At 41.2% G+C, this 24,448-nt stretch overlaps 1 protein-coding gene across 1 annotated transcript in view; it reads right to left on the minus strand.

Moving 5' to 3' along the window:
* The window catches only part of LOC140629079 (anosmin-1-like), a 186,393-nt gene that overhangs the window by 75,413 nt on the left and 86,532 nt on the right, over positions 1–24,448 (minus strand). Inside the window, exon 3 of the mRNA XM_072818483.1 lies at positions 5,314–5,376. Coding sequence (XP_072674584.1) covers positions 5,314–5,376 — 63 coding nt within the window. The remainder of the gene's footprint in view (positions 1–5,313; positions 5,377–24,448) is intronic.

Here is a 24,448-nt window from a genome sequence, read left to right on the forward strand (position 1 = left end):
CTGCTGGGGAGAAGTACAACTTCATCCTCCACTCTGTTGTAGGCTGGGACACAAAGCAGCGTTAGGAGGACGTGCCTGGGGCAGAGTACATGGAAAAGCGGTGGACCACCAGCTCCATCCCAGATCTTCCACCTTTACCAATTAAACATGCAATCTTGGGCAGATAAAACCATTTCACATTGTTGTATGTCAGCCCTGTTGCTCATTAAGTTCACTGAATAAAATTCAGACCTAGCTTCTAAGAATCATTATGAAAATCAAATATAATAATCAAATAAGAAAACATGTTGAAAAGCAAAAAAAAAAAAAAAAAAAACAGGATTAATTCATTTCTTTCTATCTGTGGTCGAGTGAAAGCCTCCTTCCTATACCTATTTTCACTGTGACAAGAACCAGACCTATCAGAATCCAGGCTGGTCCAAGAACAGCTTTACTGCAAGCCCAGGATACCTCTCCCACTAGCAGATCCCTGACCCAGAGGAGGTCTCAGCTCTCTGTGACCCTCCTGTGCACTTCGCATTGTCAATGCGGACGTCCCGGTGAGTTCCTACTAGGGTGGGGATGTCACAAAATCAGAAACATCAGAAGTAAAGATGAGAGGTGTGTCCTCCAGCAAGGAGGTCACTCTAACTACCATGTATCACGTTTCATCAAAACAAAGACAATAGCAATTAAAACAAAATTATTTTATACCATTAAGAAAGAAAAAGAATACTTTGCTTGATCATTTACATCCCTACAAATGTAAGAAAGGAACATTTATATGGAAAGAAATGTGCATTTTATGGTCAGGAAGAAAAATGGTTTGCTATGGTTTTTTTCAATTTTTAAAAAAATAATAAGATGGAGATAATGTTTAATTAATAAGCTGAAACAATAAAGCATGACCTGTCTACGTATCTGTCACAGCCCAACATACTCCAAAAACACACAGCAAAAATTATTGCTTTTGATCCACACAAGGAATCCTGCAAGATAGCTACTCTAACACATTTAAGTTTCTCATTTAAGGAACAACATCTTGAACTCTGACAGCAGCCCCAAAGTAGTTAAAGCAGAATTGTATAAATAATCAAATAAGACGTTAGAGAGATCAGTGTGCGAGGACGCCATGAACCAATTCTAGGTACATGATGAGTAACACGCCTCCAAAAAATCTCTTCCGTGGAAGACAATTTATTTTATGACTAAAATACCAAGAACAGTAACGCCTTGTTTAGAACCAGGTGCTGGTAACACAGATCAAGAAGTACCGACATTCTGAAGCGCTAGGCCGCTTTGTGCCAGGATGATGACTGCTCTTCTGTTTTTCAGAGCAGGAGTTTGAAAACACGGTAAGTAGTCTGAGCTTCACGGACCTTGGGCTCCGCCAGGACGTCTCAGCTCTGCTGCTGTAGCACGAAGGCTGCGTCTGACGGCATCCAAGCAAACTTATGGTGCGGCGCGTTCCCATAAAACCTTACTTAGAAAAACTTAGAAGCCCGACTGGCTTTGCTCCGCGGGCCGTGGTTTGCAAACCATGCCTTAGAAGACAGGCAAAGCTCAGAGTGTCTTACAGATAAACCCACCGGGTCAAACAGATCTAACAGTTCAGCTGTTCCACTTGTAGATGAATAAATTCCAGAGTGCTTCTGGGTCTAGACGTTTACAAAGGGAACACTTACTAGGTTCATGGAAATAGGAACCCTACAGGCACTCATAGCACGTCATGAGACAAGTGAGAGGAAGAACAGGATCGTATCCGGTCTGCCTCAGTCAATGATCAGCCTCCGAAATGACGAAACAGGGCCAGTCCTTCAGGATTCAGTCTACACCAACGGGACAGGGAGACATTATGGCCAAACAGAAAGGAACAAGGCAGGGTTTTCAGAATGCTGAAAGGAAGGAAATGCAACAGGGAGGCTTGAGTGGTCTGACCACTGAGCTGAGGTCTGCCCACAAAGGGGTCACATTAGCTGGCCTCTATCTGTCCCGCCTCTGCAGTTCCAATTAACCTCTCCTGCCAGAGCAGAAACCACAGTTTGCGCACGAGGCCCATTTTAATAAGCTGGGTTTCGTTCATGGTTATCTCTGAGACAAGAGCTATTACAGAAGTGTGCTAGCACGTTTGGAATTTCCAGGGAACGAGGTTTCCGATGACCTCCAATTCCATCTTTCTTCTTGGGGAGAAGATGTCACAACGTCAACCCAGACTCACTGATATTAAGGGATCACATGTTTATGAAGCAAACAACATGGTACATCTTGTCCCTCAAGATCTTACCACAGCATCTTTTCATTCCTATGGACGTACCGTTTGCATATAGCACAAAGCGCAAAATAGAAGTAGGAGGGCACGCTGTAGGGCATACAAGACACTGCATCAATTCATCTGTTTTCTTGTATGTCTGATGACTCTGCTCTGTTCTATGCCTTAAGGGGCCTGATCCACTTCTTTTTCTTTCCTTTTTGTAGTAGACACACAGGGAGCCCCAATCAGTCACAATCTCCCCTGACTTCATCACCTCTCTTTGCGTGTGTCGGGGGGTGAGGAGGGGGCGGCTGTGACTTGCTTCTAACCAGCAGAATATCAGAATATGGCAAAAGGGAAGGGGTGTCACTCCCGAGAATATGTTGTTATAGAAGGCTTGGTCTCAGCAGACTGGAGATCAAGATTCTCCTTCTAGCTTTGAAAAGTCAATAGCCATGTTGTGATCTGCCTGCAGGGTGGGGGTGTATAGGGCAAGGAACTGCAGGGAACTTGCAGGTGCTGAGAATTGCCCCCAGCCCTCGAGAGAATGGGACCTCAGCCCTATAACCGCAAGGAAACGAACTGTGCCAATAACTGCAATGAGCTTGGAAGCAGAATGTCAGCAGAAGCAGCTGAGCCCCCAGATGAGGAAGCAGCCCAGCCAACACCTGATTACAGCACTGTGGGACCTTGGAGCAAAGTGTGCATTTAAGTCATGTCCAAACTCCTGACCCACAGAGACTATGAGATAAGAAATGTGTGTTGTTTTAAGCCACTAAGCTTGGGGGTAATTTGTTATGCAGCAATAGAGAACTAATATAAAGATATGCTACATTTAATGCCAGGTCAGCATATGTTTTCTGGAAAAGTTTGGACCGACTCCCCGAAGAAGTCGAAATGTTTTGAGAAAATGGGTGGATAATATGTCAGCTCCTATGAGGGAGGACACAAAGCACGATTGATGTTACTCTGCCACCATCCAGAAAGGGCTGGACACCAAGACTTAGAAAGGTTCTCGTCTTACAGGAGTTAACACCGAATCGTTAGCTTAGCTGTGAGCGCCCTTGCAGAGCAACTGGCTAAGTAACTTGGAGTATCTGCCAGTCCTGTGTTATTATTCGAGGCGTTTTAATGTCCACAATTACAAAACGCATCCAAAGACTTCACTGACAGTAATCTTCAGGTCCGAAGCGCTTCTGGCAACACAGCCATCAGTATGGAAGAGTCTGCAAATCGCCAAAATTCCAGCCCATCACAAAATGCTGAGCAGAACTTTCAAAGCGAAATACAAGGGAGATTAGAAAGACCACATATTGATCACATTAGTGTTGAGAAACACTTCCTCCTCTCCACTGTCTAAAACCACACTGAACCCTTTTCTACAAGAACCCGATAACACCATGACCTCGCAGAGTTGTCCCAGGGAAGCCCAGCCACAGCAGCACCGGGATGCAGGGAAAGGTGACACACGTGGGGGTTTTAGGCTTGGTCTCTCTACCTGGAGCGGGGGGAGCCACTGGACTTGACGAGCTCCAATTCCCCAGTCCTTCACGGCTTCCAAGCCTAACTCCCACGGACTTACTACATGCCTTTGCTTAGCTCCGTGTTACTGGGAAGGCCAATGATGTGAGGACTGCGGAGATATTTTATGCACAAGATGGATGGAGATACTGTTATCCTAATTCCACATTCATATTCTCCGAATAGAATCTGTGTGCCTTCCATGGTGAAACGCAGGCGGCAGGATCCCATGAGTGCTCCACGCAGGGGAAAGGCAGGGTCACAGACGTCTGCAGTTCCTATCGGTCTCCAGTTCCCTTCAGAGAAGCCCCGTACCATCGTTGCACTCCGGTACCACAGGGCATCCTTTCTGGCTCACTCCCCATGACCCTCAACAGAGCTTCTGTGATTACCACGGTGGGCCCTTGGAGCGCCGTTCCCCACCGGGCCTCATGGACTTTCCCACCCTCCTTTCTATGGGAGGTCACCAGGCGGTCAGCCTGGCTCCACGTCCTCCTGGCTGCATCTGAGCATATCCCAGCCCTGATCTGCTCTGGAGGACACAGTCCAGCAAAGCGGCTCTTCCCCTCCTCAGCCCGACTGAGGATTTCAGACAGCACGTGTCCAGGACAGTAACACCCTTTATTCTCCACCTCCAAGCACAGGGCAAGTAAGAAGCCTCCCATACAGTTAAAGCAAGCAAGTCTTCTGACCAGGATATGGGGGCCCAAAGGGTGAATGATGAGATGAAAATGTTGAGAACCCCACTCCCAATCAAATGGGTGGCCTCCCCCTAACAGCATGAAAACTTCCAACATCACGGGGGCAATTACTCATAGAAAAGTCATGTTGGAAAGTCAGGAGAGGACATCAATAGTTTGTACCTTTAAAAAGGTTCTAGGGGGATCCCTGGGTGGCGCAGCGGTTTGGTGCCTGCCTTTGGCCCAGGGCGCGATCCTGGAGACCCGGGATCGAATCCCACGTTGGGCTCCCTGCATGGAGCCTGCTTCTCCCTCTGCCTGTGTCTCTGCCTCTCTCTCTCTCTCTCTCTCTCTGTGTGTGACTATAATAAAAAAAAAAAAAAAAAAAAAAAAGGTCCTAGGGACGCCTGGGTGGTTCAGTGGTTGAGCATCTGCCTTCCACTCAGGTCGTAGTCCCGGGGTCCTGGGACAGAATCCCATATCAGGCTCCCCGCCCGCAGGGAGCCTGCTTCTCTTTCTGCCTATGTCTTTGCCTCTCTCTGTGTGTCTCTCATGAATAAGTAAATAAAATATTTTTAAAAAATAAAATAAACAAAAATAAAAAGGTTCTAGTCCCTACACATAGGTAATAATTTTTTTCTCTCTGATTAACCAATAATGGAAGCAGTAGGTAACTATATTTTAAGAAGGCTCAATGATGTTTTTCTTTTTTATACAAATTCACAACACACACATACACACACACACCCATCCCTGACGTAAACTGAACTTCCCAACCTACAGAGGAATGCAGGTGCCCTTTTATGTCAATGATCCAGCAGAGCACTGTCAGATTGAGGACATGACATGAGCACCTCTGGGCTTGCACCAGAGCTGTCTTACCTCACAGAAGCTCTGGCACTGCTGCTTCCGCAGGTCCCAGGACTCCTTGCAGGGCTCCAGACACTAGGAGAGATTAACAATAAAAGTAAATCAATAAACAGATAAGAAACAGGGCCAAAAGGAAAAGAATCTGCACTCCTTACTTTTGCTAATTAGTTTAGGAAACCCAGCTACTTGGGGGATCATTTGAATGGGGTATAATAGGAATCTGAGGAAGAGCGGCACGATAGGACAGAAACAAAAAATGTGTATTTCAACATAACCGAAAATGAGAAGTTGCATGGTTTGGAGGGGATGTGTAGAAAAAGCAGTGACATTCACCATCAGGCTGAACAGTTCAGACGAGAAATTTTTTTATTCAGTAAGAAATGTTTTCTAGGGCTGCGTGGCAGGCTGATTGGCAGAGCACATAGCTCTTCATCTCAGGGTTGTGCCTTTGAGCCCCACACTGGGTGTCAAGATTACTTAAAAATACAATCTTAAGAAAAAAAAAATGTTTTCTAACAGTTGCTGTCACAGAAGAATTTTGTTTTTTCATAAACTTTAACACGAACTTGCTTTACAAATGGTAACACAGGAGTATTGTCTGTATATTCTCCTGCAGGTGACTGGGTGAAGTTGCATTGTACTAAATATCTATCTATAATATATGATTGTTAACTAGTATCTTTAGCTCAATGGACCTAACAGCATTTACATGCATCCAGTTTAATTACTCTATTAAAATATACTGAATGTATCTTAACATAAATATTTATGAAATAAATACTAGAATATATTGAATCAACCTAAGTATATTGAATGAACTCTCTGACATGAGACTTTCAGAATTGAGAATAAAGTCTGAATATATGTTTAAAATGAATTACCAAAAAAAAATAAAATAAAATAAAATAAAATAAAATGAATTACCATACATATGAACTAATCAAAGATAATAACCAGGCTCCACTGTTCAATAATAATCATAATGCTAATAGTAATAATATTTATAGTATATATCAATACATATTATATATTAAATGTATATAAAGAATAATAAAGAATATCGTTGAATAAAGTATACAATAGTTTATTACTACATTTAGTACTATATATAATACTAGTATAATAATACGTACAATATAGTGCTATGTATACTCCATATATACTGCATACATTATATATACTATACTAGTACACCATGGAACTACACACACACACACACACACACACATATCTATCCTATAACACTATATATACTACATGTACTATATATATTATATAAAATACAGTCCATTAATGTGAATGGAGACTTGATTCTCAATTTTATGTTTTATGTCATTCTCTAAACATTGGCATATCCCTGGCTCCTATCAGGTCATTATTATTTTATCCATATGATTTTTATTTCATTATTTGTAAATTTTCCAGTAAGGATCAAACTTCTCAGTTAAATTCCAGGTAAGTATACTCTAGAATTCAGGATATATATGGATACTGTTTTTCACTCTACTTGGTAGTCACCTCCCCCTCTGTTTTAAAATAAAGATACAGTTTAAACTGTAAGACTCTACTGTCCATGTGTCAACCGCCAATCTGTCAGAGCAATGCTGCTCAAAGTGTGATCGATGACTGATGATATGAACACCACCTTGCAGTTTATCAGAAATGCAAACTCATGGCCCACCCCTAGACCTAGAAACAGAATCTCTGGGATCAGGACCCAGGAATCTCTGTTAGCAAATTCTCTAGGAAATTCTGATGCTTACTACACTTTAAAAAAGAACTGCCTTATTGTGGTAAACATTTCCCAATATATATGTGTATCAAATCATCATATCATACCACTGAAAGCTGTACAGGTTGTAAATCCTATGTCGATAAAGCTGGGGAAGCTATAGAATTTGCTGGGGGAAAAAAAGAGTCCATAGGACCGTCTGAGTGGCTCAGTACATAGGGTGGACCAATTGTTGATTTCAGGTCAGATCATGATCTCAGGGTTGAGAGATCAAGTCCCACATCAGGCTCTGCCCTAAAAGTGGAGTCTGCTTAAGATTCTCTCTCCCTCTCCCTCTGCCCCCATTGCAAATTAGCACTCTCTCGCTCTCTAAAAAAAAAAAAGAGCCCACATTTTCTCTTATTTTTCATTAAAAAAATCATCAAATCTATTTCTTATAAGAACATCTCAGATTTTATATTCTTTAATGTTGCAGATGAACAATTCATTTTTAGTTATTTTAATTTAAAAAATTTGACCTCTTCCAATACTTACACAAGCTTGTCCCAAGTTTCCTGGTGTTCACCTGTCCTAAGCATATTAAAACAAATGCACAGTTTTTTGTCAATATAACAATTCTAAAAAGAATACTATTTTTCTAACAACAACGAAATCACTTAAAACCTTGTCTCCCGGGGCACCTGGGTGGCTCAATGATCTCAGGTCATGATCTCAGGGTCCTAGGATCAGCTCTGCATGGGGCCTTGCACTCATCAGTGAGCCTGCTTCTCCCTCTCCCTCTGTCTCTGCTCATGGGAGCTCTCTCTCAAATAAATAAATAAAATCTTAAAAAAAAAACTTGTCTCTCTTACATATTTTATGAGTTCTGTCAAGAGTTAGTTTTGTTTCCTAAAGGTATGTCTGATTCCTTATCCTCAGACTTCTCGGTATTTAAGACATTGGCTTCTAGCCAAAAAAAGTTTAATGGTCACTTAATAAGTGTATCTAGACCTAATTCCTTCTCAAGACCATTTGAAGTGAATAAATGGCACTCTCCAGAATACCTTGAGATTTTGTTCAGGTGGGGACGTGTCCTATGATGTGAGAGGACCCCTCCATAAGATGTGGGGATTTTCCAGGGACACAAGTTCAGCTACTTACAAACTAAGTCTTTATCATTTTATTTAGGAAACATCCAACAAACATCCATTCCATGTAAAACTGCTCAATGCAATGTGGCTAACCATGTCTCAAAATAATTACACCATTCTTGCTTTGGATCACTGCTGAAAATGTAATTTTGAACACATGTGCTTAGTTGCATTGTCTCAACTATAAACACTGGTGCATTAAAAAGTTTCACTCCTTTGATATCTCCACAATTCCACATAATCCTATTCCTGACAGACTATGGAACAAATACCTTATGTAAAACAAATATCATTTACAAAACTAGGCACGCTTGTGAAATGCTAATGGAAGCAACATATAACGTACTTGTCTTCTTGTTAATCCAGCATCTCTATATGCCGAGTCCAGCATCAGTATATGCAATTCATTTAAAGTTCTATTTCAATTGCATGCTTGCCTCATTTCCAATAACCAGTAATCATCAGTGTCTAAAGATACATCACAAAATGTTATTAATGACAGCCAACATTTTCCTTTAATAATCCTCTGTGAAAACTATCTGACAAAAGAAGTCTGGATGTAGAAATTGGAGTAAATCTTTGCAGGATCAATTTGCCAAAGCTCTATTTCTTTGTAGTGCTGCTCTCAGCCAGGTAAAATGATTGCAATAAACGCCCAAGGGGGAGGGAGATTTAAAAAAAACAAAAAACAGAAAACAAAAACCTACCATTTCTCTCATACTTCAAACAAGAAGAAAAAGCATCCTGTTTCTCCAGATTTAAAAGAAAAAAAAGTTTTGTCAAAAGAGGGCAGACTCAAATCTTATTTCCATGAGAAAAACAACACTACAAGCAGACAACTGCTTTGGAATTTACTACATATCACAACTATACATGCCCTGATCAAATTACAGAACAAACAAAACGGTAACTGAATTTAGCAAGTGTTTTAAGCTTTCAGATTTTAGGATGATCAACTCTTTGAAATGATTCCTTCCCATGTAACTGCTTAAGCCAAATGAAGAAAACTTAAAATTTGAGAGAAAATTTTTAAAATTGGTTGACGGAGCTAATCACATAAATTATCCTTTGGATTATAGACACTATTATTTTTCACTTAATCTAGAAAATTGTATTTGCAATATCATTTCCTTAGATGATACTTCTGTATTACATTTATAATACAAAATACACAATATCAAACATGTACATACAATATTCTATTAAAATGTAAGACACACGAGCACTGAAACTCTGGGACATTTACTACGATATTCTTAATGTATAGTAGCCTCTCAATAAACATCTGTTAAATAAGTTTATTGTTTTTATAAGCAGTTCCTGGAGCTGGCTCACCCATATTTGAGTGGGGAAGTATTTTGCCAGGGGCCAAGCAGATAATGAGTAAGAGTGAAGGAGGGTAAGTTATGAACAATGGGAGTGGCAGGAAGACCAGTAAACTGGAGAGCTCACCCAATGTCCAGGACACAACTGTTCTTCACTGCCTTTCAGTTCTTATCCAGAATTGCCCAGCTCTCCAAACTTCAGAGAAGCCAGTGATGCTGACTTTATGTAAACCTTTCCAACTGTTCATTAAATGTATTGCATAATGCTGTGTAGGTAATTTTCTGCAATTTATTTATAGCAGAAGATATTAGATAAATTATTTTAATTGCTCTTAAGTAAGTAGTTTGAAATGGAAGTGATTTTGCCCTCTCAGTGATGCCCTTTGGTGATTTCTGGAGATGGTTGTTGGAAACAACAGAGGAGAGACGTACCGGTTTCTAGCAGGCAGAGGCCAGGCATGTTGCTTGAATGTCATACAATGCACAGGCTAGCCCCCCCCCAACATGATAAAAAATTATCTGGCTCCAAATGTTCACAGTGCTGAGGTTGAGAAATTTCTTTAAAAAAAAAAAAAAAAAAAAAGGCAACAGAAATACAGTGGATTAGCCATAATAACAGAGTTGATCTAGGAAACAACAACTTGCCCGGGACAGAGGAGTAAAGGCTAACTCAAAACTGTCACTTCTAATTATGCCACAATTCTACATGTTTTGGTCACATTCATCCTTCTAAGACATGGTTTTGATAATGTGAGTTCTCTGATAAAATTAGACAATAATTACCAAATTAAGCCCAAAGTATATGGTTTACATTCAAAACATCTGGTCAATCAGCAAATCCTGCCTCCCCAGCCTCTTTAATTGCTCATGAATTACTTTCCACGAAGCTGGTCTTTTTCCTGTTCCCCAAACACAAGATCCCTCGACTTCCACTGGGTTACTGTACACCTTCCTTAAAGGGAGTCTAGTCTGTCCTCCACTCCAACCACCAGCAACTTCAAACCACCTGTTTTGACCACTGGTATCCACACAACATGCACTGACTCCCCCTCTGCAACCATGCAGCTTTCCCTCAAGGATGCTCACATCTTACAAATGCTACAAGTTGTAATTACGTGACACTATCTCCAACTGACTCATCCTAGGGAGGGCCTGTATCTGCTAACCGTTCCTCATCCTTCACAAGACCTGTGGGACTGAGCATGCAAATGACAGAAAAGATTCTCAGGAACATCCCATGCACTGTGGCAGCGCAGATGGTGCAGAACAGAGGCACACGAAGCCTGGGTTTGAGCCCTATCTCTGCCATGTTCTCTAACCTACACCTGTGAGAAAATCATGTAGATTATTTAGCCTCTATTTGCTAATTCAAATATGAGAATACAGTCCTTCATATTAAACATTTTATTGGATGCCAAAGAGTGTCATAACATTTATGGATTTCTAAAACACTTTTAAAATTATTTGTTCAATGAACCTCTAACAACAGATCTATGCAAGTATGTAAAATTAGATACTGTTATTCCTTCATTTTAGAGAGAGAAACTGCAGTGTAGAGAGGCTGAGTAAACCAAGCAAGTGACTATGGTTGAGATTTCAGTAACTAGAAGTTGGACTCATACTCTGGCACACTCAAAGGAATGTTCTTTCCATTACAGACCGCTGTGCTGTTTATGCCACGTGCTACAAGGCTTAATAAGGTAATGTATGTGAAAAGGATTTGGACACTGAAAAGTACTTCGCAAATCTAGAAGATTACCGAATTATAATGATCCCAGAAAGGATTCAGCTCCAGAATGCCCTAGGTGTTACAAATGAAGGTACTTAATGAAATCATAACCATTAAGACTGTGTGTTTCATATCACAGACGAAGGGATCCCACTCTTAGGAGCCAAAGCACTGACAAAGAGGGAAATTACTGATACCGCTTTGGTACCATCCAGATGGATTAGCACAAAATTCCATACCTTACATTAGCCAAACACTTCTGTAAGAGGAAATTCTATTACCTTATATTGCATTACCAGAAAAGGAAATTCTATTACCTAAATAGCAATTATAATAAATTCTGAAGCACAAAAGGTTACTATAAAATTCAAATTTTCACACATGTCCAAGAATCGAGGAAACAGAACCCATATTACATTATATTAAATAAATAGAACCCATTAAAACAAAGCAACCAGCATCCCATACATTCCAACCTATTCAAATTAACATCTGCCAAATCAACAAGTAAAAATGAGTATTTCCCATGTGCGATGTATTCATCTAGTCTCAAGGTGGGGGGAAATTGGCAGTCATTCTGCCCTAAATTAATTTATAATCTCCATGGGAGAAACCATGTGACTAAGTCTAAAGTGATGCGGCATAAAATAACCAAGAGAAGAATAATGTGCCATAAGACACTGTAAAAGTGATATGTATTTCCATATGGGATAATTGGAGAGGACTGCATAGAATTGAGGACTCATGAATTAACTTAGGAGGAAGAGTGGGACTTGACCAATTTTAGCAGATCTGGGGCCAGGATGGTATATGTGGAGGATGTGATGTGTGATAGCTAAAAGAGAAGATGCTGTAAAATACAAGGCTAGAAACAGGGCCCCTTGGAACTCAATGAGGAGCCAACGATAGTCCTAAAACATTGAGGTATTTGCCTCACTTTGTGTTTAAGATAACTTGGGTCTTGGTGCAATATAATGATTTATAAAAAATATATATTTGAAAAAATATATATATATATTTGGTCATTCAGATGACCAAAACACATTTCTCAAATATATTTAATCTTCATCCATGGTTCCTGAAAATGCATCAGAGTAGTCATAAAGGTGAAATGGGTGTCTTGTTATTAAGAAAGGTGACTTTAGGACCCACCTCCACCCCCATCGCAGGACAGAGGCTGATTGACAGGAGGACCAATCATGTGATTAGAAGATTGGAAATCTCAGTACTACCCCCTGACTTCTGTGGAGCAGAGAGGGGCTAGAGATTGAGTCAGCTAATATGTGGTCACTCACGGCTAGGTAATAAAGCCTCCATAAAAACACAACAGGACTGGAGCACCTGGCTGGATGAGTTAAAGTACCTATGATTCTTGATTGCAGGGTCATGAGTACAAGCCCCATGTTGGATGTGGAGATTACTTTAGATATATATATATAGTTATAGTTATATATAGTTATATAACTATATACATATACACACATGCACGTAAAGATTTATACATATATATACTTTATACGTATATATGTGTGTGTGTATATATATACACACACAATTCAAAAAAAATCCACAAGGGGACTATTTTTTTTATCCTTTCAGACATTTTTCATGCTTGGGCAACCAGAACACTTCCATGTGCCACAGAGCTGGGCCCCAAGCTCCACGAGGACAGAAGCTCCTTTGTTGGGGACTCCACACTATATATCTTTTCACTTGCCTGTTAACTCATATCCTATCGTATCTTTTAATAAACTGGTTAATGTGTTGCCCTGGATTCTGTAAGCCGCTCTAGGAAATTGATGGAACCCTAGGAGGGAGTCGTGGGAACTTCCAATCTATCACTGGTCTGGATTTGACATGGGCCTATGAAGTTGGGCACAAGGTGGGCAATCTCATAGGTTTGGTGGAATCTGATGCCATCTCCCTATAGATAACATCAGAATTGAGTTGAATTCTCAAACATGCTGCTGATATCCAGGAATTGCTTGGTGATGTGGGAGGGGGGAACCCCCCACATCGGAACTGGGTCCAGGAGCCCTAAGAGAGTTGGAATAGGAGTTAGATTACAGAGGTGAGGTATTGCAGCAAAATGAAACTGGAGTAGAAGTTTTTACAATGTTCTCCAAAGCTTCTGTCTACCACGTATAGGGTTGAGATGCCATCTAGGTAGTAGAGGACACTGGATAAAAGGAAAAGGAACATGAGCCTAGGAAAGGCAACATAGAGCTGCAAGCTCATGGACACAGTTGCTGGTTTGCTGTGAAAGGTAGGAATGAGCGACAAATGAGAACAGGAAAACACACCAAAACTTCTAACCTTGATCTGAAAGGAACTCTTGGTGTCTCTAAGATGGAGCGTGGGGAATAAACAAACATAGGAAAAGCTGAGCAATCAAGACTCTAACATGAAATACATGGAAGGGATGCCCAACACGCTACTGGAACTGTGGACATGTAGTTCTGGAGAAAGGTTGAAGAATGATGAGCATTTACAAACTCTGTTCGTTCTCTCTACATCATTCATTCATTCATTGCTTTTATAGATATCTGCAGAATTTAATTACCATGGTACATGCTAGGTGATGGGTCTGCTAAATCTGCGAACCACACACACACACACACACACACACACACAAAATGCTGCCAATTCTATACTGCCTAGAAAGGTTACATAAATAAGTCATGTTTATTTATAAGCAAAAATCTAGGCCACAAGTGCAAAAGGAAATAAATGTCGAACATGTTGGTGAAGAGAAGGAAAGGATCAGGTGGAGGAGGTCTAACTGAAGATGGAGGAGAAATAGGAAATAATCAATTGATGAAGGTCCCAAAGAATGTTGCAGGGGCTACAACGTGGAAACACAGAATCTTAGAGATGCAAGGATTCTCTGATGACATTTATCCCAACCCTACATCCTCCATATTCAGGAACTAACACATCTTCATAGAGGCAATTGGCTGGGTAGCACGATTTTGGTCCATGGCCCCATCTATAATTGGACACAGGCCATGCAATTTCACTGTTCAGCATAAGGATGTAAGAATTTGGATGTGGACATACAAGACGATGGTCAGGAGTAGCACAGCTGTTCCAGGGAGAGTTTTCCCAGTGAAAAAGTGATCAGATGCATGTGCCCTTCTAGATGCAGTTCTGATGGTGGAGTTTGAGAGGTCTTCAGTAGATGAATAAGACACACAAGGGCACAGAAGTGCATGATTTTTGGCAGGTCTGAGGACAAGACATAGACCGTGGATCCTTGAAGTCGGATTAACCTGCTAAATGTTTTTCCCCCCATTCCAGTTTATTTTAACCTCTCTGAACCATAGGTTTCTGCCACATAAAAGAATGGAATAATATTTGCCAAAGACAATCATTTTGAAATAAATTTTATAAAGACAACCTTCTAAAATACCTACACAAGATAGGTACTCGGTGAATCTGGTTGCCTTCCATTTCTAGAAGACCCATAAAAAGAACTTATTTCAGTTCTCTCATATTTCCCTGATATCTACCTTTTTTTCTTTTAGGTGGAATTAGAAAAGTACCAATTTTTTTTCCCTCAAAATCCCAACAACTAGGTTTGGGTTGGGTGGCATTAGTCTTGTGTGTGGTTAGAAGGTGGGATCAGAAGGAAAAATCTGACACTAGGGTAGTGTGCATTTTGTAGCACATATAGTATACCTTCACAAAAAAAACTTTCTGTTGAATAACAAGAAAGCAAATAATAATTTACATTTAATTTTTATCTGCATTGTTGCCTGGATATAAGGAATAAGCTTTAAGTTTCTCACACACACACACACACACACACACACACACACACACACACACAAATCCAACTTCTCATTTCATACAGTTATATATTCAAAGCATATAACAACGCTGTCAACAAAAGTTTCCAAAGACCATTTCTGTTTCCTAAATTAATGGCAGCAATTTCTCTGGGAAACTATAGATCTGGTTTTTTGATGGAAGTGGATTTTTTTCAATATATTCCCTAAAATATGTGCACCCTACTGCCTTTAGAAGTATTCATGGACTCCCTCCAGCTCTAAATTGGTATAGAAATTGTTACAATCCTGTGTGTCGAAAAGTGCGCTGTGTCTTGCCAAAATAATGAAATCTTTTGGCAGACATCCTATGGAAGTACAGTTGAACAATCATCAGAGCCTAAACCACAGAGGATCAGCATGCCAACCCTGCACAACAATGTTACGCCTCAGACATTTCATATCACAAATCAACTTTCTCTGAAACGATCAAAGGATAATTCCTCTCCCACCATGATGTTTATCTACGAATCTGGGCCTCCTTTTATCGCAACTATTTCTCACAATAAAGGGAACTCTAACATCAGGAGCTCTTTTAATTTCAGTGAAAGTGTTTAGAAATAAACAAAAAACAACTGAAGCGGAACAATGAGATTAATCAAGGTAGTTCTTACCAGAAAACTACTCTCTCATTGTAGCTCTTCCTCACCTAACCATGTCCTTGTGTGTATTATGAAGCCTCCTGAGACAGGTCATGGAATTCTGGTTCACTGAAGACCACACATGCTTTCTTAGCATCCAGATTTTTTGCCTCATCTTCCACTAAGGAATTTCAGCAGACCAGTGCAGCTTCAAATAATACTCCCATGGTTATTTCTCAAATCAAAAAGGTATTAATTACAAAGAGAAAGTCACCACTTTACAGTGGAGAAACCAGGCAGAGAATATTTTAACTAAGTCATAAAGTGACATCTCCAGGAATGGGAGAAACACAGCATTCTCAAGGCAGGATTCCTGCCCAAAAGGCAAAACCTGAACTGAACCACAAGGAAACAAAAAAAATAAAAAAAATAAAAATCCAGAATGAGGCTCCTTGTACAAAGCAACAAGCCTCTAGTCTTTAAAAAAGATACCAATGTTGGAAACAAACAACAAGGAATAAGAAATGCTTCCAAACTCAAGGGGACTAAAGATACGCAACAATCCAGTGCAAAGCAAGACGGCCCGCCAGATCCCGAATCAGATGAAACAATGCTACAAAAGACGCTACTGGCACCAACAGGAACATGTAAAAGAACGCTATATATGGAATAAAAGTGTTCCATCAACGTGAATTTCCCTGAATTTGGTAATTCCACAGCAGTCATGGAAGAGATGCATGCTGAAGAATTTGGGGGTAAAAGAGTCATAATACCTGCAACTCGTTCCTAAATGGTTGGAAACAAAATAACAATTACAAGGGCATGCACACATATAATTTTTTTTTCTATGGATACATAGGATGTGATAAAGCAACTATGACAGGCACAAAAAAGTTAACGATTCGTAAATCTAGATTGAGGTCAGCAACTAGAAACCAGAGACCAAATCTGGCACACCATCTGCTTTGGTAAAGACAATTTATTGGAACACAGTCACGCCCATTCACGTATATTATACACTCCCTCTGGTTGCTTCTGTGCTACCATAGCTGAGTTGACTAGTTATGACAGGCCTTATGTCCAAGAAACCAAAAAATATTTACTCGTCTTTCATAGAACATTTGCTGCACTCTGATCTAGAGAAATAGTATGTGGAAGTCCTTTTACTCATAATTTTTCTGAATTTTTAATAATAAGTTAAACATTAAAAATACATAAAGTAGGAACACCTGGGTGGCTCAGCCAGTTGTGCGTCTGACTCTTGGTTTTGGCTCAGTTTCACGATCTCACGGGTCATGGGATTGAGCCAGGCAGAGGCGGGAGTCTGCTTCAAGATTCCTTCCTTTTGCTCCTCCCCCTCCTCTCCCTCTCTCTCTCTCAATTAAATAAATAAATCTTTAAAAAAAAAAAAAAACTATTTTAAAAATACATTATCTTAAAATTCCTTGAAATCTCAAAATCACAAATTTTCTTCATCCAACATTATTAAAAAGCTATTATGAACACAGATCTATGGAAAATCATAAAGTGGGTATCAGTGGACTGATTTAAACCAGGAAAAGTGGACATGTACAGACAAATGCTTCAGGTCTGACACCTGTAGTGACTGGATGGCAGTTCTTCCTACAGTACTGTTGAAGAATCTTCTAGGCTCTGTACAGTTAGACCCAATAGGTACTATAAACTGGTGGCTTAACCACAGCCTCAGGAATCCTACAATAAGAAGACAGGGATGCTAGTGTCACCCTGGAGGTCTTCTGTTCATCCAGGTGGTTTTGTCATGACCCGTCATCTTCACCTTGTCTTGGTTTTTAATTACAAAACACAGGAAACAAGTTCACGCCCCTGAAAGTGTCCCTCCCTCCTTTGTACTCAACAAACCCTTCTTACAACATCAGAGGAAAAGATTTCTCACAATAAAAATAGGAAATGAGTACAATCTATTTGTTTGCAGTTGTGAGTCACTCAATGTCATGTCCTGAATAATTATTAGCTTCCAGTAGTATTTGCACATCCTGCCTAGATTCACACATAAATTCCAAAATCAGCAGAAGCCGTGTTTATTACAAGTCCAATGAGAGAAAACTGATGTTGGTGCTTGGCCAAGGCAGGGAAGTAACGAGGGGTGGGTGCTCTTCCCTCAAATTAGGAAGGTGACATGCGAACATGAACTTTCTCCTGAAGACACTTAAGAACTGACCCTTGGTACAAAATTTATTTATTGAAGAAGCAGATGGCCCAAAGACGTACCTGACACATTAGCATTTCCACCGGGGAAATAAAACATTTATATGCAATCAGAGTGCTCAAAAATTCAACAATAGCTAGAAAATATTATCTCTATGTGTCATTCTAAACCCAGAAAGTACAAACACACACATGCACACACACACTTTTAAATTATACTTTGATCATAGACATCTGTGTCCTCTGGCAGACCATCCAATCAACCACTCATTTTTCTCAATACTGACCCCCACGTAATCACAATAACTCAAGAAACCTATACCAGCCATTAGTCAGATCCTAGAGGCTGAACCACCTTGCGCACCCAGAATCACAAGCTTTCACTAGATCAGATTTTGCATAGCCTGGAATCACCAGGCCCAGCATCCTTTCAGGCTTAAACAGCCAGACCTCATCTCCTGAGTGAAAGCCAGAATTTAATCTGCACAGCATGCTTTTGACACTGCTGAGCCCCCAGGTTAAAGAACTCCTCCTTGACATGCTTCAAGTTGAATGGAGATTAGGATTTCCATCACTTCATGCTACATTTAAAAGCTTATGCAAGTCTAGCGTTGATCCTTATCTTCGTATGTATTTTTTCTATACGTTTTCTTAACAACACACAATTCCTAAGAAATCATGTAATTGGTAGTGTTGGAGAACCGTGTCAATCGTATTCCCAAGTTGGGTGGCCTGGTGTCCCTTTTCCCTGGGCTATTGGCCTTAAAAACATTGCATATGTGACAGGAGGAGGAATGGAGTTTTCTATTTGCTCCTCCTCTGTGAAATCTCAGAGAGCTACTTTCCAATAACTTCTATGTGCTGCGGGTTAATAAGATTGCTTCTATCTGCAGTATATAAGAACGGCATAGGTAGATACACACTGTCAGCTTATTATTTCCGAGAAATTAAATCTGTTTGTCTGAGAGGTGAGTGATTGTAGTAGGTTCTAAGAGACAACCTAAAAATGAAGCAAGTCCTTAGTTGGATAAATCAGCAAGAGTGTCAACACTAATCCTTTTCAGATAGAAGCAGTCTGTAACATTGACAGCTTAATATCTTATCTGTGTGGTTTGGTTGTCTGACATGTCAAGCTCAAGGAAGGCATGGTGCGCTCTTGAAAGGACTAGGGAACCGAAACTCATAAGGACTTTCATGCTTCCTGTCTCCCTTGCCAGATCAAATCACCCCAGCTTTGTCAACATAAAAGCGCCTCTAAGACATTAGCGCATCCCTGAACAAACCCATTCAACTTGGCGTTATGTGGTAGGTCTGCTCAAAATTAATGAGTGAGTCACAATATTCATAACTTTCCAGAAGCTGAAAATAAAACACTGTCATAGAGGGTGTATGTTAGCTATGGGTGGGAAATCCTATTTATATAGAACCTATCTGACCTTTAACCCAAACTCAGAACTCACACAAATCTCATCTGGATATTTAATTTTGTTCTTCCTTTCCCCTCAAAGGACTGATAGTGAGTTTCCTGGGTCCAATAGAATGCCACTATAATAAGATGACAATTAAAGCTACTTGTGAACCGAATCACAACTAGCAGCAAGTGCAAATTCAGTACGTATGGCTCAGAGAGAAGTTTGTTTAATGCTCCCAGTCTTTCAGGAAATTTTGCACAGGGCCTAGAATGGCCTTCTTTACACTGTAGGCAATGCACATACGGCTTTCTCGTCAACTCCATTGACCTGAAACAGATAGTTAAGAATCTAACCACAGAGTTCTTGTTTTGTTGTTTTGTGCTTAATTCTGCTAATTCAACACCGCTTAATTAACTCTGTGCTTACTCTCTCGACTCCTTTACCCACTCATTCATCTGCTGAACCAAAAAATCTGGAAGAAAAGGCAGCTCGCATCATGTGGAGCAGTCCTATCCAACATACTGCAATGGTGAAAATGCTCTATATGTACACTGTCCAATATGGTAACCGTCAGCCGTTAAGGCTATTAGTGCTTAAAATGTGGCCAATGTGACTAAAAACTAAATAGCTAGTTTTACTAATTTTAATTCATTTAAATTTAGAGAGCCATATGTGGCTAGCGGCCACCATATTGGGGATGACGAACTCAGTGTTAGAAAAAGCAAAAGGCGTGCATTCAACATCCATTACTCTCTCTTTTTACTGCATGAGAGGAAATAAAAACTGCATTTCCCAGATGACCTTGCCTCTGAGATTCTGAATCAATTAGGCTATGCTAATTAATGCATTCATGCAGCACTTGGAGGCAGAAATGAAGCAGAAGGTATTTCCTCACCTGTCCCCTGTTCACTATATCTACTGTCATCCTCGTCTTCTTGCAGGTCTAGACAGGCTTCATCAGGGGAAGATTCTTTTTTTTTTTTTTTCAGGGGAAGATTCTTAACCCTGAGGTAGACATTCCAGAGGAGCCTCCAAGTGAGCAAGACGGTCAGCTCTATACCGCTCTGGAGTCATTTCTGGAGGCTGGGCATACAGCCAATCATTCCGTCAACACTTCCAATCATTTGGGAAGCACCTCATCCCCTGTTTAAATTCCTCCCAGTTTATATGTACCTAGAGTGGTTGGTTTTCTTCATTGTCAATACAAGAGTCTAAGATGCTAGATGCGCATTCAGATTTAATGCTTACGCTATCAAAAATACAAAGAATGTAGGTACAGCCTCTCTGTCCACTATGTCACTAATGTCCATCTCCAGCCCTGGGATCCCTTCAGTTTGGAGTAAACAAACGTAAGTAAGCAAAGTAATATTCTCCTTCCACTTTGTTACTTCCTTCCCTCCCTCCCTCTCCTGCATATACGTTTACTGAGCCACGTCTATGTGTCCGGGACTCTGAGAGACACGGGGAGCACGTGTACACATAGACATTCTGTCCGCTTCAACCTCAAGTATAACAGAAGACAGAATTAGTGACACCATTACAACACAGTGGTCAAGGCCACGGAAGAGTGGAGAGATGCACAGACAGAGCAGCCTGACCCTGCCGCGGAGCTGGGCAAAGCTCTCTGGGTGAGGCCCTGTGCAGACAGAAAGTAGAGGACTGAGCAAGAAAAAGAAAGAGTAGCAAAAGAAGGTAGAAGATTATGCTCCTGTCAGATCTGATCTTCTGAAATATGAAAATAAAGCTGTAAACTTCCGCAGTGTAGAGCCACCCGAAAGGTTTCTGCTGTGCTGAGATGAGAGACAAGATTTCTAACACCCACAGGCTACTCAGAGTAAACTTTAGCTTGTGGGCACATGGAAGATGGGATCTTCGCGATCCTTAGAGTAATTACTGAATGTGTTTCCAGAAGCATAGCAGGCATGATGTTGAAATACAGAAGAAAGAAAATGACTCTGTTACTGAAGAAATTTATGTTCCCTTTATCAGAGACAAGTGATCTAGCTTCCGTTCCTCTAGACATGCAGCACCATTTGTAGAAGCAATCCTTTAATGGCCTCATAAAGACAGCACGGAGAGGTCTGCTGGATGAAATGGTAACATTCCCTCGGGAAGACTGCATGACCTTGAAGACGACGTACGTGTGGACACAACTATATTACGAGAGCCATGTGTGGCGCTTCCAACATAGCCGATGTCATTACCGACTGCTTTCTTCCATCCGGGGGGAGCTTAAAAACTGTCTCACTCACACATTATTCAAGAAATTTAGGTGAGATGTACCAACCCCATAAATCTAAATAGGCAGCTTCTGTGATTCAGGACAAGTACATAGAACAGTCTAACTGGCCAGTGACACACAGAAGCAAAAGTATAGAGTATTTCCTTCACGTGTTATTACTTGCTTCCCAATGCACTTTGCTCGGTCCACGTGTCAGTTCATGAGAGTGACCTTGAACACCTTGAATCCACAGGGTAACGTGGTAGCCAAGCTCAACCAAGACACTGCCACCCAGTGATGGGAAAGCAGCCGCGTCCGTGGCCGCCAACCACACCCCCCTCGTTCCTACTGGCGCTCAGGGCACTTTTATATGCTGTGCCATGTTCTTCCTCCAGTTGCTGATATACTAGGAAGGTCTCCGTGTGTTTATTCAAAATAGGAGCAATGTGTACCGAATGTGTTAAGTTCAAGTATGAAATGTGATGGACTCCTGCAAAGATCTGCCCCCAAAGAGCGGACAAAGTAAACCATGAGAATGGCATCCTCTGTAGAAAACAGAGTCCTAAGTATCTTTAGAGACTCAAGATCTGTCCAACAAGGCAAGTCAGTCCTTCCTGTGATGTGATGAGCTCCTCTCACTTTTATTTCTTTATTTTGGACATGAAGGTGCGGGGGCTGTTGGCTTAAGGAGCAAGAGCAGGGGCACCCAGAGGACCCCGACTCGGTCACTGCGCCCAGCCCAGCCCCACCCAGAAGGCCAGGGAACCAGCGACAAAATGCTCTTGTGCCCCGGCTCAACTAGTCCTCAGGAGTTTTACAGACCACCTAACAATCAAAGGAGGGGGAAGGCCGCCTTTGTGGCTGCGGAACTTTGTCCCTGTCCCTCCGCCGCTCCCCACTTCCCTCCCGGCACCCAGCACACCCAGCACGGCCGCCTCGCATGGCTAAGCAGGGGCTGGGGCTTTTCACTCCGAATTTCACGGCGCCATAAAATGCAGGGGCTGTTTCCCTGGGGACCTAAAAGCCCTCCTTTGTGAGCCCAGCCGAGGGTCAGGTTAAGTCCTGCATTTGGCAGCCGGGCATCTGTTTGTCTTCAAGCAGAGGTCCTCCAACGGGAGGGAGGGCGAGGCAGGGGAGCGAGGAGGCAGCTTTTCTCGCACACCCCCCTCCGCAGTCCCGGGAAGCAGGGGGAGAGCTGCCCGAGGCCCTGCGCCCCGAGACCCTGCGCCCCGAGGCCCTGCGCCCTGCGCCCCGAGGCCCTGCACCCTGAGACCCTGCAAGCAATCCCACTAAGCCACGAGGGACAGAGCTCTCTCCCTCTTGCAGGAGGTCACTTGTTGCTTTACAGAGGAAAAAAAGAAAACAAAGCACAGCCTTTTGCTCAGACTTCTTAATCAACAAACAAAACCTGCAAAAGACGGAATTGGAAATACTGAAGATATATTTCTTAGGTCTTTTTTCCCCCACTTGCAATAAAATCAGAGAATTCAGGAATGAAATCTTCTCGATACGGGAAACCTGTTGCACTATTAGCAGACATTGCTATTCAAGCTTGATAAAGGGCTCATTCTATCTAAGACAGTCTCCACGAGGAAAAGCTTTAGAGCACATGATTAATGCCGATCATTTCTGTAAGCTACCATGACGATTGCTGCTCCAGAAGGAAACCACGGGTAGAGATGGCCCCTAAAAACTTAAATCAGTGACTATGATTCACATCAGTAGTTCGAAAACACAGGGTTTTCTAATATAATTATAATTGACACAACAATGCTTTCTCGTTGTTACAGGATTATACTTCCTTCTCTGATGCTGTTCTAAGATTAGATATTTACTTCAGAAGCTTAGCCTACATGCAGAAGAAGAAGCATTTTTAAATTATGAAACTAAGTAGCGTAGTCAGACAGATGGAATGCCCAAGGAGTAAGGAATTTTTCAGGGGATAAAGCAATAAGAAATAAAAAATTTTATGAATCTGAAGAGTCATTGCAAACATAATTGGACACAGACACACATATGCACATGCACACACACGCACGCACACACACGCACACATACACACCGCAAATAAAAGCAATACATTGCAAACTAAATAGCTCATCTTTGGTAAGTGGGGGAATAATCAGATGTTTGGAATGAGGAAAGAAGAGGCTCTCAGCAGTGTTCAATGAAATAAAATAGCAATCCTTAACATTCATCTTCTCATTAAACTTACTTCTTGCGATCCTTTTGTTTTTCCTTTCAGCAAGATGGATGCAATTAGTCCATCAATCTTTTAAAATAAATTCTACACATACCAATGCAGGAATTGGCACTCCCATTTATGGATTCCTAACATGCTTATATACTGGGTGGGGGGAAAATGGTGTGTCTGCATCTCGTAATCATAGACCTTGATCGAATATGTCAATTTGGCAAAATGATGTAACAACCCAAGATACTGGTGGCTACAATTTTAGGCTTAAATCAGATGTTGCACTAATAAATTGGGCCCTCCTGTTCTAAGTTATATTTTTATTCTATTCTGCTTCTTTTTAAGATTTAGGTTGATGAGAATAGCACTCTGTAGAGTACCTTTTGGCCTTAACATTATACTAGGACTTCCCACGTATAATTTTGAAATGAAATGCTTTTACCACAAAGGGATCTCAATTTCAAATGCATGCTCCTCCACAGACCATTCAAAGTTCCCCCAGAAGTGCAATGAGACAGTAGTAACAGGGAGCTGTGTGCATCCTCACGTTGACAGAGGGGAGTCAACATGTCCAGAAGAAGTCATTGCAAACATACAATGTTTGCACAACGAATGTCCATGCCTGCCTGAATCAGAAGGGTGAACCAGAAAGACTTTCTGCCAATGTTTCGGCGTGAATTGACAAAAATTTCGACTGCTGGCCTTCCTAAAGAAAGGCTTCCTGTGTGGACCCTCAGAATCTCAATGCAAAACACCTGGACATTTCAGTTGGCTTTATTTTAATCAATGACCTTGCCTAACCAATA

The sequence above is a fragment of the Canis lupus genome, chromosome Y (genome assembly GCF_048164855.1).
Source record: "Canis lupus baileyi chromosome Y, mCanLup2.hap1, whole genome shotgun sequence".
NCBI classification, from domain to species: Eukaryota; Metazoa; Chordata; class Mammalia; order Carnivora; family Canidae; genus Canis; species Canis lupus.